Source organism: Sinohyriopsis cumingii, chromosome 14 (genome assembly GCF_028554795.1).
Source record: "Sinohyriopsis cumingii isolate HCF-2022 chromosome 14, ASM2855479v2, whole genome shotgun sequence".
Classification (NCBI taxonomy): Eukaryota; Metazoa; Mollusca; class Bivalvia; order Unionida; family Unionidae; genus Sinohyriopsis; species Sinohyriopsis cumingii.
The window spans coordinates 90,503,123-90,516,388 of NC_142974.1; the positions used below are offsets into that span (position 1 = coordinate 90,503,123).

The following is a 13,266-nucleotide window of genomic DNA, read 5'->3' on the forward strand; positions in this document are numbered from 1 at the left end:
CAGACCCTAGATATCACTCATCATAATCTCTTTATGCTATTGACCCTAGATATCACTCATCATTCTCTTAACCATTATATTTGGAATAAGATATGAATATTCTCCTGAATAACTGTTTAAATGATCAGAACAGTATTTTCAGTTACTGCGTCTCTCTCGTTTCTTGTTGACATTTCTAATATCGCGTTCATTATTTTGCTTGTTTGAAAGTTTCAAATTCTGACTCAGTGGACTCGTCCACATTGTTAACTTAATCATCTCTACTTTCAAATGGACGGAACAGCTTCTTGAGTTCATTCACAAATAAATCTAGTCAACCAACATCTAACGCTTCTACTACATGAGTGTACATGGTTTGCTTACAAAGTAGTTATTAATACACTATAATAAATTTAGGCACAAGTGTCAAATACGTGCGTGCAATATCAAGGTGCTCGGTATCGTAAAATACAGCACTATTCTGGCAATGTAATGTTAACGAAGAAAAAAATGAGCATAAAATAAATTTATATACTGAACAAAGCGTGCTCACATATTGTAACCTGTGTTTGTACAACGGTCTGAGAAAAATCACTGCGCTGGCCGGGGGGTGGGGGTAAACTTGTAATGGACAGCTATTGAATTTTACAGATATAGCCAAAAAAACGTTTAGAAACGAAATGGGGGGGGGGGCATCCATGTACGTAGTAGTTAATAGTAAATTAATTAATTTCTAGATAAACATTTTAAGAAATCTTCAACAATTTGTCCATGAACGCTGCGAACGAATAAACATGCATGAAAACCACCACATTCGCACAGTATGGGTCCCCGTGTTTTTATCTCCTTAACACCCGATGTCTACTAGTATGTATACTTTATTGTGTTGATCGAATAATTCACTCAATTCACACTGCGGATATTTACTTTCAGAATAAGCAGGCATCAACAAAGCACTCAGGTATCGATTTTCGCTCCATTAAGTCTAAATATAACTGTAAAGAAATATGTCTGAAAAGGCGGATTGCATTATTGGATCTCATAATGTCTCTGAATGTATGTATGTGGAAAATAGCCCCTGAAGTGTACATGTTATCTCCATGTCTCCATGACTTGTCTAGCTCCATACATACATACATGTGTATTAAAACAATGGTGACAGGGAAACCAGGATGGACAGAATATGGTTCGTACGAATTTAGGATAAAAGAATCTTTATCAGCAATTGCTCTAATGGGTAAGTAACAGAGACATTTTCTCCGTATTCATTTATTCATGTGTGTGTGTGTGTGTGTGTGTGTGTGTGAATACTGTTGGTAAAATTTGTTTACTTGTTTGTTTTAGTTTGCTTTCATTTTATTTTATTTTTTAATACTGATTTTGGCTACAAGAGCGCACATTAAATAATCACATTTGGCGTGTCAACACAGTTGCTCAAAGTAAATTTAGCATTGGCGATCATACTATTAGTTATCGATTGTGGCAATATCGTGTGTCTGCTCACCTCCAACAAATTAGGCCCTCTGGGGCAATATCATGTGTCTGCTCACCTCCAACAAATTAGGCCCTCTGGATCATTTCAGTAATGACTGCATGGCGTGAACGTTTCCGAGGCAAGATTTAATAATGCAAACACACAAATGTATCGTCGATTTTAGCATTCTCTCTGATGGGTCTCGTAGCAGTTTCCAGAATCCCTTATCTAAGTGCTGGGAGCATGTTTTCTTTAATGGATATTCGCTCATTAGTGTTACACTGTAAAACGCTACTACGAGAATATTGTCAAATATGCTAAATTTGTACACTCTGAGCATTGACATAAATCGCTTGAAATTTTGATCGTCAGAACGACATATTATTTTGCTGCTCTGAGCAAGTACTCTGCCATTCGAAAACCGTATAATCAATCAATCCATTGACGACTATGTTCTTTGATACAATTTTTTTATTTTATCATCCCGGTAATATTGTATAATTTAGCCGAATAAATGGTATAATATAACATAATTTTGCACTTAGCGGAATGTTTTTATTACTTGATCAGAATGTGTTTTTTGGTGTTAACAAAAAAAGATAATTTTTTAAACGGGATTTTTTCTTTCTTTCTGGTCATATCAAAATAGCCAATTCAGATCATTCTTGTTGGTGTTGATAAAATTTGGAGAGTAAATCCATCTTTTTTTACAAACTATCAAGTGCGCACGTTTTCGGAAATCCTTTCAAATAACATTCCTCCTAGATTATTTTCAGTATTCATAAGAGGAACCCTGGTTATTATTTAGTTTTGAGGTCTCAGAGCCAAGTGCTTGACCGACATGAATCGGCTTCACACACACACACACAGTATTTCCGCAAGACAAAAATATGTACAGAAGAATCATAAATTTTGTTCCCAACAAATTCTCAGCAAAGAGTATATTAGGGCTACCTCGGCTATTTCTACCATTAGATTAATTTAATATTTACCGAGAACTTACGAATGAAAAAAAATAAGATGCATTTCGCAACTTCTCGGGCAATCATTATTTAATGAATAGCCGAATTAAGCTATCGGAATACGTTCGAGGATTGACCACAGAGTTGTTGCTGACAATCTTTCTTTACCTGTTCCTAACAGAATTTAGCAGGAGGTATCGATATATATGAAGCACTTGTATTTAAAGCACGAAAACCAGAAAAGATAGAACGTAAGGTAGTAAAGGACTGTAATAACTCAAAGGTTATGAGCTACTTGAAAAAGAGAACTTGATTTTCCTGTGTACTCTAATAAGATAGCATCTGTAAAAGGAAGGTTTAGTCAAACTTTAAAAATTAGAATGTGGTAGTATTTTACTAACGGAAGGATATGATGACAGTTGTCAGGGTTCCATATACATGACCCTAATCAACGAAAGGATATGATGACAGTTGTCAGGGTTCCATATACATGACCCTAATCAACGAAAGGATATGATGACAGTTGTCAGGGTTCCATATACATGACCCTAATCAACGAAAGAAAATAATATATGTAAGCCTGGATTATCTTTTTGGGTTACATGAAAACTGATTCATGTAAAATAGGTGAAACGATTAGAATAGTTTAATATAAATATATGTACCCAAAGCGGTACCTGCCTAATTTGATAGAGAAGTATTTTAATGTGAGAAAGTTGATACTATATGATACTCTTGTCTAAATATAGAAATATAAAGAGAGGAAACATTTATATGATATTTTACGATAAGTTGTACCTTAATGATAAAAACAATGTCTTGTGTAATGTTGAACAGATTTTAGACACAGAAAATATGAACGACAAAAGTATATGTACTATGTAGTATAGGTACGATTAAATGACGTTATAACAGTAGTGGTGAAACTGAAATAGTGTGTAGTTAAAAAGAAATAGAACATGGACGATATACAGTTGATCACAACACTGGAGCCAACCACCATTACAAGAGTACTGTGAACGGTACATTATAAGGCTGCCGAGGTTTAATAGTTCACTATATAGCCACTAGAATGATATGGTTCACCTTGTAGATTATTGACCAACGAGCCTCAGTTCCATCGACGTTTGGTCGTGGTATACAGCCTTGAACTAACTGCAGCTTAAAACATTATTTTCTTGACTGTGACTTCTGACTCTTCGACCCCAGAATCTATACATGTCTTTCTGATTCTAAGGGCTAGTCGTCCAACACGATATCTTCGACCCCAGAATCTATACATTTCTTTCTGATCCTAAGGGCTAGTCTTCCTACACGATCTCTTCGACTCCAGAATCTATACATTTCTTTCTGATCCTAAGGGCTAGGCGTCCTACACGATCTCTTCGACCCCTGAATCTATACATGTCTTTCTGATCCTAAGTGCTAGTCGTCCTACACGATCTCTTCGACCCTAGAATCTATGCATGTCTTTCTGATCCTAAGGGCTAGTCGTCCTACACGATATCTTCGACCCCAGAATCTATACATGCCTTTCTGATCCTATGGGCTAGTCTTCCTACACGATCTTCGACCCCAGAATATATGCATGTCTTTCTGATCCTAAGGGCTAGTCGTCCTACACGATCTCTTCGACCCTAGAATCTATACATGTCTTTCTGATCCTAAAGGCTTGTCGTCCTACACGATCTATTCGACCCCAGGATCTATACATCTCTTTTTGATCCTAAGGGAAAGTCGTCCTACACGATTGGTCATGGAACTTGCTCCACAACAAAAGTTCAATGAAATTAATTTTGATTTTAGTCAAATGGTCGTGATTTGTGACACTATGAACTCAAAATCAATAGGCCTCTTCCAGAAATAAAGTGCACCTGAATTTTAATTGCTTTTAAGTACAGTAAGCTTACTTCAGAAGAAGAAAAAAAAATTGCTTCTTTCTTAGCTGGTCATATTATTCGACCTGTTCTGGCATCAGTAATTGATATGTTGTTTGCTGTTTTTGTCAGAGGTGTTTGCAATGATCGAAGAAGAGTTAAGAATTTCTAAAATGTAAATTATATCAGCTTCTGCAGCCATCAACACTAATAGAAAATAATTGTTTACTTCAAGAGATTTCTCTTTCAAACTTATATACAATCTCAAGACTATTACAACGTGTGTCCTTCTTGTCGACATAGCTCATATCCACGTTCTCTCCTTTTATTTCATTGTCCGTGTTTTGATGAACTGTTACTGATTTTTTATGAGCCGCTGTAGTCTTATCATTTTTAAACAACAATATTTATAGTTGCGTTCAATCCTATTGTAAATATATTAGATGATTTTTTAAGTTACTGTTGTGACCAACAATTCTATTAATTTCCAAAAGCGTACACTCACATCCAACAGCATAATAGTTTAGCATTGGAATAAGAAGCATAGTACTGAAACTGAATCATGTTTTCATCCGAGTATAACCTGCAATAGGTAAAATTAATTTCTCAAATAACCTTTTTGACGACTTTGAAACAGTTGAAACATACTGTGCAACATGTATTTATTTTCGAACTTCACCACCTAGCATACAAACCGCATATTATCGAATGTTTTTATTTAACCATGAAATATTTTCACATGTGAATCCGTATCTGTCTTGCAGAAAGAAGTACGTAAGTACGTCTAACCAATAAATTAATTTGGATCGAAATTATTCTTATATATATATATATATATATATATATATATATATATATATATATATATATATATATATATATATATATATATATATATAATTTTGCTAGACCAAAATCCCCAATCTTGAATATCTTTATTAATTACATCATCGTTTCCCTCATTAATTTTTTCAGTGTATCTTGATCACGATAAGGAGGAATGTCCAAGCTTCGTTTATAAATAATTAAATTGTCTGATAGCCACATTATTATAATTTGAATTGAATGTTTGTTCGTGTTACATCTATATGATTATTATTCGAATTGAATGCTTGTTCGACTGCTAAATGTACAACTCATTCTGGCAATATACATGATTATTATTCTAACTGAATGTTTGATGCACTGGTAAATGTATTAGACATTTAGGCAATATCCATGATTATCGTTCAAATTGAATGCTAGTTCGACTGGTAAATGTATTACACATGCAGGCAAGATAAGTGATTATTATTCGAATTAAATGCTTGTTAGATTATTAAATGTACAGCACATTCTGTTCTGGCAATATGCATGATTATTATTCGAATTGAATGCTTGTTCGACTTGTAAATGTACAACACATTCAGGCAATATGCATGATTAATATTCGAGATGAATGCTTGTTCGACTTGTAAATGTACAACACATTCGCGCAATATACATGATTATCATTCGAATTGAATGCTTGTTCGACTTGTAAATGTACAACACATTCGCGCAATATACATGATTATCATTCGAATTGAATGCTTGTTCGACTTGTAAATGTACAACACATTCAGGCAATATACATGATTATCATTCGAACTGAATGCAGTGTTTGTTCGACTGGTAACATACTACACAATCAGAGAATAAATTTGCATTTAAAAGTAGGAATTTAATTTATAAATAGTTACACAAACTTGTTTACTTTGATCTATAAAATGCGAAATAAAATATTCCGCATCCACAATGTCTGGACAAGCTAACTCTGCCGTAATATCATGTTACACTACGATTCATCTGTTAAAAGAGTGACAACTATTACATCTTATAAAGTTATCAAAAATGCTTAACGGTTTGTATGTGAGCTAATCTTTTTCAGCGTAGTAAGCTTTCATGGCTTTAACCGATTTTGCAATAAGACGGTTAATCGTAGCTTACACTGGCTTGCAAGACATGGATATTGAAAACAGATCGTTGATTTCTTAAATCTTAAGTGTCATAATTTTTTAAGATTTCTGTTAATTAATATTTTATATCAGGAATTAATTATGAAGCCTACATGGTTCAGCATTACTATTGCTTGTAAATACTTTTATTTAATTCTGAGTATATTTAATATATATTTTTACGAGCGAGCTTTTATGCTGATAATTGCAATTATGGTTGTCTAAAACATTAATTAAATTTTGGGGGTTCATTTTTGTTTGACATAATGTTTTTCATAATTGGTAGTTTAAAAGGTTAGTGGCTGTTCATGGAGGATTAGAACGCCTATTAATGGTATGCTTTTATAATTTTAAAACCAAAAAATTTATAATGCTCAAATTCCCACGTTAATCGGTTGTTAATATAACTTAAAAGCGTAAGCAATTTAAAATTGGTTTTTTATTAACCATTAATTTTACTAACGCTGGGCCTTGGACAAAGAACCCGTATGCTACTTACATTAGTCCCTATAGTGAATCGGAACATCTGCGCTGAACGAAGTACAAAACGAATGCCCAAATTAATACAGCGCTCCATGACACATACTATTAAGTTCGTGATTATGCATTCGGTTGTCATTTACAGAGAGAGAGAGAGAGAGAGAGAGAGAGAGATTGTCCAATAAATAATCACCGAGCTTCATTCCACAACTTCTTCTTAGGGTTGATTAATGCATGTTCCCAGTAGCCACATAATGGAACAAATATCCCGTTGCTGACAATAGCAATGTAACCCACTTTATGGCTCAATGTTTCATACACAGAAATGTTGACCGCATTTGTGTCCGAGTTTGTCAAGTTAAAACGCCCATATCCCAGTTTTTCTCAAATCATTATGTGTATGCAGTAAGTTCTTCAAAACTTAATACATGCATTTCATTTTATTCTTACAAATGTTGCACACACGTTATAATACAATCCCAGTTATTTGTTTACTTATTCGGGTTTTTATTAAAAGGTTTTAGAGAGACGATGTGAACATGGACAAAAATACATTTGAGTGTTACTCCCGCCCGATCGGCCCAGACTTTCGACTGAAATCAGAGGGGGTGTGCTGTTTGGACAATCCTAGATGGGGCAAATTGCCAAAGGGAAACAAGGACTCACTCGGGACTCATGGAAACATAAAGTGTGATCAAAATTCGTTTGACCATTTCCTGAAGGGACCATGGGGAAACAAAATCGACAAGTCTTTGATAAAACAGCAAGACAGTCCTAGAGTTTCTTCAGCACCTACCCTAAAAGGACGGCAACAGAATAAATCTAAACCTGATACAGGGAGAGCGATTTCGGCTGTTGGGACTGTGAGGCATCCGGAAGGTCCCAGATCGACAACAGATAGCCCCCTACCCTTTAAATTGGACGACTCCAGGGCTCTTAATAACCAGAGACGTATTCACGTATACCCATCTGGATATCCTGCCGGCATACCAGCAGGAGGGTGGTATAGGCACCCTCAGGACAACTGGCAAAGCCGCCGACCAATTTTGAGAACTCCATATGATTTGCCAATCCATCAAGCTATGAGAGAGCAAAACAAATTGCCATGGCATCATCCAATGGCCGTATTTCCACGTCCTCCACCGTTCCGATTGCCGTATCATGTACATTTACCATCACAAGACATTGGTTTTCTGCCACGGATGCAAAATCAGGTATGTTTTCTTTACAAGATATATGATACGTTGAAACATCACTTTCCAGTTATGTGCCACCTACTGGAACGACAGATCCTGGTGATTGAATATGGCGGCGTAAGGCAGTTATAGCCATACGCATATCCTAAGCCTATACAACAACTGATCGTTAGATACTTTTGTTGATATATTGATGTTCCTGAGGTTGTCACTCGTTAAATGTAAACACATTTCAAATACATTTCGGTTTTCAAATAACAGATTGCAAAGTTAATATTTGCTCAGAAAGTGACGTGCGTGTACATTATGATTCAAGTGACATGGTCTTAGAGCAATGTACAATTTTCCACTAGTTCTTGATTTGAATTAGATTTAAACTGAGAATTACAGAAAGAATTACATCACTGTCCATCATATAACACTTATCATGTTGAAATTGGGGGGGGGGATCCAAAAGCTATGAATCGGCTGTTAAAACTAATTATGACTATAACCTATGGCCTTTAAATTGAATAAGTTGTCTTTGAAACCGTTAAGCAACGTACAATGGAAAAGAGAATAAAATATCTTTGTTGCTGGTTGTTTTTTATATTTGGTTTGTTTTTACCATGGTTAAACAATCAAAGAAATAATAATTTTGTAGAATGTAATCAAAGAAAAACAGCCAGTAGAAAATAGCATGAATATGGTTACCTCATACAAAATTTATCCACCCCAACCCCCTCCAGAACACTCAAAGATTGGAACCCTTTGGCATAAAATATTAACCACAACAACTAATTTTTCTGAAAGTAAAACTGATAATTAGTACATTTTCTAAAATTAGTTCTTTTTTCAATTCTGACACTACGCGGTGTGATAATAATCATTCTATAATGTAGCACCAAACTAACAAAGGTCAAGATTAGGAAAATCTTTAAAAGAATATATCACCTCGAGAAAGTCAAGTTATGTGAGTCCAATTTCATTATTTTCCAATTTTTAAGTATAGTTGTTATGTATACATAGCATTTGGTCTTCAATTATATACTTTTTCGTTTTTCTTAATATATAAATCAAGCATGAGTGGAACTGTTTCGAACAGTACACATCTCATATTCATCATTCAAGAAGAGAAGTGACCAATAGCCTTTCTAGAAACACATAACAAACCAAACCACTCTGTGAAATAAATGGTCAGAAAAAAATTCACTTTAAATATGGAAATATTGGGAAATTATATAAAGGATCTTATATATAAACATCCAAATTAGTCTTTCTGTGTCATGCTTGCCAACCAAGACGTTCTAGATTTGAAACTTATTTTTTAAAATACTTATGAAGTGTGGTGGGTCATTCATGTTTATAAACATATTTCAGTGTGGTGGGTCATTCATGTTTGTGAACACATTTCAGACAGTGTGGTAAAGCATTTATGATTTATAAACACATTTCAGACTGGTTGGTCATTCATGTTTTATGAAGACATCTGAGACAGTGTAATGGGTCAGTTCATGTTTTATGAACACATCTGAGACAGTGTAATGGGTCAGTTCATGTTTTATGAACACATTTGAGACAGTGTGGTGGGTCATTCATGTTTATGAACACATTTGAGACAGTGTGGTGGATCATTCATGTTTATGAACAATTTTGAGACAGTGTGGTGGGTCATTCATATTTCATGAAAACATCTGAGTCAATGTACAGTTCAGTTCATGTTTTATGAACACATTTGAGACATTGTAATGGGTCAGTCATGTTTTATGAACACATTTGAGACAGTGTGGTGGGTAATTCATGTTTATGAACAATTTTGAGACAGTTTGGTGGGCCATTCATATTTCATAAACACATTTCAGACAGTGTGGTGCGTCATTCATGTTTATGAACAATTTTGAAACCGTGTGGAGGGTCATTTAATGTTTAATGAACACATTTCAGACAGTGGTGGGTCATTCATATTTTATGAACATATTTCAGTGTGGTGGGTTATTCATGTTTTATGAACACATTTGAGACAGTGTGTTGGGTCATTCATGTTTATTAACAATTTTGAGACAGTGTGGTGCGTCATTCATATTTCATGAACACATTTGAGACAGTGTAATGTGTCAGTTCATGTTTTATGAACACATTTCAGACAGTGTGGTGGGTCATTCATGTTTATGAACACATTTGAGACAGTGTGGTGGGTCATTCATGTTTATGAAAAATTTTGAAACAGTGTGGAGGGTCCTTTCATGTTTTATGAACACATTTCAGACAGTGGTGGGTCATTCATATTTTATGAACATATTTCAGTGTGGTGGGTCATTCATGTTTGTGAACACATTTCAGACAGTATGGTGAAGCATTTATGATTTATGAACACATTTCATACACTGGTTGGTCATTCATGTTTTATGAACACATTTCAGACAATGTGGTGGGTCATTCATGTTTTATGAACACATTTCATACACTGGTTAGTCATTCATGTTTTATGAATACATCTGAGGCAGTGTGGTGGGTCATTTCATGTTCTATGAACACATTTCAGACATTGAAATGAAAAAATGTTTCCAGGACATTTTCTGTGGGAACATTCAAATGAAAGATGTTTCCAGGACACTTTCTGAGGGAACATTGAAATGAAGAAAGCTTCCAGGACATTTTCTGAGGAACACTGAAATGAAAAAAAGAAAGCATGGACTCTTTTTATTTGCAGTGGGGATTGGCCACATGTATGGGATAATAAGGTTGAATTCATTAGTGAAAAAAAAACAACACAAAAATTCCTAAGAAAAAAGTAATATATATACACATACACACATATGTGTGTGTGTGTCAAAAGGGAGAGAGAGACTTTCATTATAGTTATTTTCCATTATTTTATGATTTAATTTGTGTAATCTTTTCTCTTCTTTCAGCCGGCTCAAGTTCCATTCTTGGTACAACAGTATCAGGACTTCTAAGTGCTGTCCAGTTCACTGTCCATGTTCCCTGCTCTACAAGATACATGTAATTTTACATACAGGTGTTTGTCATACTGTCCAATGTTACCTGCATTTCAAGATACATGTAATTGTTTATACACATATTTGTCATACTGTCCAATGTTCCCTGCTTTTCATGGTACATGTAATTGTTTATACACATGTTTATCATACTGTCCAATGTTCCCTGCTTTTCAAGATACATGTAATTGTTTATACACATGTTTGTCATTACTGTCCAATGTTCCCTGCTCTTCAAGATACAGGTAACTGTTCACACACATGTTTGCCATACTGTCCAATGTTCCCTGCTTTTCAAGATACAGGTAATTGTTCATACACGTGTTTGCCATACTGTCCAATGTTCCCTGCTTTTCAAGATACAGGTAATTGTTCATACACGTGTTTGCCATACTGTCTAATGTTCCCTGCTTTTCAAGATACAGGTAATTGTTCATACACGTGTTTGCCATACTGTCTAATGTTCCCTGCTTTTCAAGATACAGGTAATTGTTCATACACGTGTTTGCCATACTGTCCAATGTTCCCTGCTTTTCAAGATACAGGTAATTGTTCATACACATGTTTGCCATACTGTCTAATGTTCCCATCTTTTCAAGATACATGTAATTGTACATTTACATGTGTGTTTGTCATACTTCACTGAATGAATCTTAAAATAAAACATAATAAAATTATAAAGAAACAAAAGGTTCAAATGGGCTTGAGATTCCCCCCACCAGGCAAAAGAGCCAATGCAAGAGAAGTTGGTCAGTAATATTACAATCAAGGCAAAGAACACACTAATATCTATTCATGCAAAGAAAACAGAAATAAAAAAACAGAAAACAAAACATATACAGGACCTTTTGTTAGAGAACTTGTCAATTGTTTGGGACCATTAAGGAAAACAAACATACATTCACTAAATTGAAATAATTCAAGAAAAACATTATAACAACTACTACACTAGCAGCATAACCTGTATGCACAGGTAGAACAAGTTTCAAAGAGCAAGGTCACTCATCCAATACCCATATGGCATAAATCTGGTCACCCAGACATATAATACTCTGGTTGTCATCCCTAACACAATGTCAGTGAAAATGAATAAATAATTAACATAAAAATGAAACAAGTTTACAAACAACTGAAAGCAGTAGATTTATCAGCAAATAAAAATCTCACTGTCATTTCTTGTCTGTGATTTAATGTAAACTTCACAGGGGCATTGTTTTAACTGTCTCAATACATTTGAACTATCTTATTTAATTTTTTTAACAAGATATTACAAAATTCACTGCATGAGGAAAATTAACATATTGATAGTGTCTAACTCATAGCTGCTCTCTGTGCAGAAACAATGTCCCCAGCTGTAATAAAGACTATCTTCAATGGCACTGAAGTTGCAGGAATGCATAGCCTTTTCCTGGTTACTTGTGCAAGGAGAGGAACTTGTACTACTGAGCATTCCACTGTTTCAAAGGATTCTCATCCAACATTATTAGGGATTCATTCCCAAACAAGTCAACCTCATGCTTCACTCTATGAAGTCTGGATTGAGTACTGTTCATTTAGTGTATCTTATGAACATGACATAAACATGTGAGGCAAAGTGAAGTTTATAAATTATTTTTTAACTGAAAAAATATCCCCTGGTCTTGCCCCCCCCCCCCCAAATAAAACTTTGCCCGAATACTGGTACTGTGCATTACCTTGTATATTCTCTTGCAATATCATGGTAAGCAAAGATCTAAGAGAAAAAGAAGATATGGCTCTTGAATTCAATTGGACATATTGTGAGGAATACATCGATTTGTATGATGAAAACAAGACCATGAAAAATTTGTCATATTGCAATATGTATTGCCAGAACAGTGAAACACAATATATCAGTATATCGTTGCACCACTATTAACAATAGTTGCTCCCTATATGTTTGACAGTGCAAAGGGTTTGGGATATCAGTACAAATGCCTTTTCTATATTTTAGTCACCATGACCATATCTGATGGTGTACTGGCATAAATTTAACATGTCTGATAAAGCTTTATGCCTGGATGCTTCTACATAATGTGGACAAATTCTGCCGAGAAGTTCTTGAGAAGTATTAAGGTTTTTCTATTTTTAGCAATGGTAGCCATATTTGATGATAATTTTGGCATTTCTGAAACATTTAATGAACTGCATGCCAGGATGTTTTCTGTCAAATTTGGTCAAATTCAGTTTTTAAAAAGAAAATGAAAATAGCAATTATGACTGGATGATGCATGACTGACGAAGGACCAAGTGAATTAAAAAAATTCTTAAATTTTGAATGTCATCAATTCTTCTTATCAAGTACATAAATAAATCTATATGTTGG

General features: G+C 34.7%; 1 protein-coding gene across 1 annotated transcript; it reads left to right on the forward strand.

Moving 5' to 3' along the window:
• Positions 1 to 920: 920 nt before the first annotated feature.
• LOC149784360 (uncharacterized) lies at positions 921 to 12,574 on the forward strand. The gene is made up of 3 exons (XM_089932417.1): positions 921 to 1,216; positions 7,266 to 7,962; positions 10,836 to 12,574. The coding sequence occupies exons 2-3, from the start codon at positions 7,288 to 7,290 to the stop codon at positions 10,878 to 10,880; spliced, it is 720 nt and encodes a 239-aa protein (XP_089788543.1). The 5' UTR covers positions 921 to 1,216; positions 7,266 to 7,287; the 3' UTR covers positions 10,881 to 12,574.
• Positions 12,575 to 13,266: the final 692 nt, after the last annotated feature.

Coding starts and splice junctions, on each gene's coding strand:
- LOC149784360 (XM_089932417.1), top strand. CDS start 7,288: ATGGACAAAAATACATTTGAGTGTTACTCCCGCCCGATCGGCCCAGAC. Junction 7,963..10,835: donor TGCCACGGATGCAAAATCAG/GTATGTTTTCTT, acceptor CTCTTCTTTCAG/CCGGCTCAAGTTCCATTCTT.